The sequence below is a fragment of the Triticum dicoccoides genome, chromosome 4A, assembly GCF_002162155.2.
Source record: "Triticum dicoccoides isolate Atlit2015 ecotype Zavitan chromosome 4A, WEW_v2.0, whole genome shotgun sequence".
Lineage (NCBI taxonomy): Eukaryota > Viridiplantae > Streptophyta > Magnoliopsida > Poales > Poaceae > Triticum > Triticum dicoccoides.
Window position 1 is genome coordinate 715,426,404 of NC_041386.1, and position 3,780 is coordinate 715,430,183.

At 44.5% G+C, this 3,780-nt stretch overlaps 1 protein-coding gene across 1 annotated transcript in view; it reads right to left on the reverse strand.

Annotated features, from left to right (window-relative positions):
* Positions 1 to 2,328: 2,328 nt before the first annotated feature.
* LOC119288108 (acyl-CoA-binding domain-containing protein 1-like) overlaps positions 2,329 to 3,780 on the reverse strand; it is a 1,912-nt gene continuing 460 nt past the window's right edge. Inside the window, exons 2-4 of the mRNA XM_037567730.1 lie at positions 3,303 to 3,420; positions 2,741 to 2,803; positions 2,329 to 2,622 (exon numbers count right to left, since the gene is read on the reverse strand). Of these exons, the coding sequence (XP_037423627.1) occupies positions 2,534 to 2,622; positions 2,741 to 2,803; positions 3,303 to 3,420 (270 nt within the window). The 3' untranslated portion in view covers positions 2,329 to 2,533. The remainder of the gene's footprint in view (positions 2,623 to 2,740; positions 2,804 to 3,302; positions 3,421 to 3,780) is intronic.

Here is a 3,780-nt window from a genome sequence, read left to right on the forward strand (position 1 = left end):
TAAAAGAGTGTAGATTCACTCATTTTATTTCGTTTGTAGTTTATACTTAAATCTTTAAAAAAAACTTATACTTAGAAACGAAGGGAGTACCACCCTGAATTCTGGTTCACTCACCATCACTGACTTGGATAGTGAGCCAAATTTGCGTCCCATGATTGAAGAACTTCAGAGTTCGTTCGTAGGTTATGATGAACTGTGACCTGCGGTCGATGGCAGGTGAAAATGCATGCAGTAGCACGCTTATATGAGCACCTGGGTTGCGTGACGAGGTAAAGCTAATAGTGCCTACCAATTATTCATCACGAGCATATGACTGCTTACTGAATCTTAGGGCATCTCCAAGCCCGACCCGTCCTCCGCGTACACTGATGCGGAAGACGTACATCTGACTAGCTACAAATGTCTGCCTTTTATTGACTTAAAGAAATAGCCCTCCACCAAACTCTGCAGCCTTCCATCAAACGCCTCTTATTAAGATAAATTAATACACTAAAATATACTATTTTCGTCTGGTTTATTGGCCCCCCTTAGTATTTTGTCTCAAATTTTAATAATAGATTTAGATCACAGGGAGGTGCGCCTTCGTGCGCTACTCGTCCACGCCTTTACTGAGTAGACTATTCTGCCATTTTCTAATGAAGGATAAATTTTAATTTCTAAAGTGGGGTGTGCCGATGCAAAGCTCGCACCACCAAGTAGATTGAGTTGACTTCCCATATAATGATTTGCATTATGTAATCTATGGCACCCTTAGCATCGGTACACCTTAAAGCATCGAGAAGAGCCTAAGAAGTTGCTCTAGGAAAGCCCAAGCATCCAAAATGGTTGCACCACACTAATCAAGTTGCCTCATTTATGTGAATTAATCTATGATGAGATGGTTAGGAGAACATTGGTATCCCCAATCCATCAGGGTTCAAGTTCTAGACTTGAACTTGGTGCTTGCATTTTTTTGGATGAACGCTGCTATACAAACGATATAATTGTGGCCGATTTACAACCGACAAGCTATGGCAACCATCGGATTCAGTCGGGCAACACTTGTAACCTACTCGATAAGAGCGTCATGCGCATATCAGCCAGAGGAATGTCGTTTGCACAGTAGTTTTGTTCTTGGAATTATTCAAGGCTTTTTGACGATGTAGGAGAAATCGTTCCCGTCGACTATGAGACACCTACAGTGATTTCGTCAATCTTAGAAGATGCTATGCCGGCTCATTCTCTAAAAGATGGTCATAGAGATAGATAGTTTCTTTTTTGGATTTATTCAATAATTTTCGACGATGTTGAAGAAAATGTTCCCAGTGAATTCGTAAATCTGAAGATGCTATGCCGGCTCATTCTCTCAAAGATGGTCATAGAGATAGGATATGCGAGTACAAGCATTCACAAGAATGAGTGCATGCTCATGTATTGTGGGATAATTGCTCTGTTTTGCCAGGCTGGCTCCCTCACCAGGGTTCGAACCAAACTTGAATGAGTGCATGCTCATGTATTGTGGGATAATTGCTCTGTTTTGCCAGGCTGGCTCCCTCACCAGGATTCGAACCAAACTTGAATGAGTGCATGCTCATGTATTGTGGGATAATTGCTCTGTTTTGCCAGGCTGGCTCCCTCACCAGGATTCGAACCAAACTTGCTCATGTATTGTGGGATAATTGCTCTGTTTTGCCAGGCTGGCTCCCTCACCAGGATTCGAACCAAACTTGAATGAGTGCATGCTCATGTATTGTGGGATAATTGCTCTGTTTTGCCAGGCTAGCTCCCTCACCAGGATTCGAACCAAAATTGCTCTGTTTTGCCAGGCTGGCTCCCTCACCAGGATTCGAACCAAACAGTAGACAGGCTGGCTCCCTCGTCACGGGCCAGACAACTCACAGGAGGCCCCAGGCGAGGCACAAAACGGCCAGGGCATGAACCAAACTGGCTGGCCCTGAATCCACAGGTATCATGCAGGGATATCTGGACACATGGCCTAGTGACCGCATGGGCTTGTTGTACTGGTTAAAGCATAAGAACTGGGGACTCTGTATTTTCCTTTATAAGCATATATGCAGGGCAGCGCCAGTAGCATGTCTATCTGATGATGCAGCAGATGGAAGTGAAGCACTACAACAGTAAATCAGACCAACATAACTGCAGCTTGCAGATGATCAGTTTAATAACTTCGGTGCCGGTTTCCATAAACCCAGTCAGTTTACGAGGCCAAGCATGTAGCAACAGATACCAGGGCGCATCATATATTTGCAGCAGGCTACGAAGACATATGAGGGTTCAGAAGAACTTATGAGGAACTGAAGCACACGCTTTCCCCAAAGAAAACCAATCTTAACAAGATAGCACATATATGAATCAATTACGGCGTAAAATTGAGATTGCAAGTATATGGCATAAAACCATAGGCAGGGCTTGTTTAACGTAATTACACCCAATACGACGATGAGCTTGACAACTAGTACTTCAAATTTATTTGTGTTTATTGTTGACACATGTGTCTGCACCACCAGGATAATAACAATAATAGCAACATGGCCTAAGAAGAAGCAGATGCAGCGGCAGCCTCCTCAAGCAGCTGCTTCACCTTGGTGATGTAGTCCGCCATGGCCTCCTCCTTAGATTTCGCTGCAACCAAGTTGTTTTTTCACACAGACGTAAGTTTGACGACAAACAAATTTGAAATAAAACCACGGCACTTATTTTGGATCAGAGGGAGTGGAAGAAGGAATCATGAACTTGTTACCTTCGACGGACTTCCAGGCGTCCCACTTGGCCTTGCCCTTGAGGTCGAACATTCCGGGGCGGGCTGCGCGATGAGACCAGAGCCGGCCGTTAGTTAACATTTTTCTTCCAGTTTGTCTAATTCACATCTAGATGTTTTTTAAGGATGTCACATCTAAGCTCCCACAAATGTATAATGCAGCAACAAAAAACAGAAAAAAACTAGAAAAAGAAAAAAAAACACAAACATAGTGGACATCAGCTGGTCTAGATGTGTCCTAGACAGACCCTTTTTCTTCAATCAACGATGGAATTCCAATAAAATCCTACAATTCTTGCTAAGCATCCCATTTGTGATTAAGAAAAGATGCCCCCTTCAGATGCAGATCTAGTGTATTTCATTTTGCGAATCAGATTGCCATCTCTTGAGTTCATAATTAAGCGCGCGCGCACAATCAAGCAGAGCCACCCTAAGCAGGGCAAAACAACTAGGCACTTGGACGGTAAACACCTGACTGACAATTCACTTGCTAGTAACGGTGATAATGATGAGAAGAATAAGATGTGTGTGTGTGTGGGCGTGCCTGTGTTGACGGGGCCGACGGTGGCCTGCTTGTAGAGGCTGTAGAGGCAGAGCATGCTCTCGTTGGTGGTGGTGTCGGGCAGCGTCTTGGCCTTCTCCGCGTACTCCTCAAACTCCTCCTGCACAACATCAACACGCAAGCAAGCAAGCAGAGCACATGCTAATCAGCAACTGGCAACTGGTTTTACTGACAAAGTGTTACTAATCGCGCCAATTCAACAGTAGATTCAGACGGTAACAAACCCTGAACTGCACTTTAAGGCAAACTAAAATTCCCTCACTCTATTTATTTTATGTACTAATTTGAAGACAACAGCGCAGAGATCTGCAAAACATCTGATCTGAAGCGGGCGAGTCGGACAGCAGAGCTGGACTGAAAATCAACCGCCCGGGACAGAATAATATTCGCCCCTAAATCCTGCAGCGGGTAGATCCGCTGGGACGCTGCAGCAGTGGGACCACGAAGCTGAGAGCCAAGA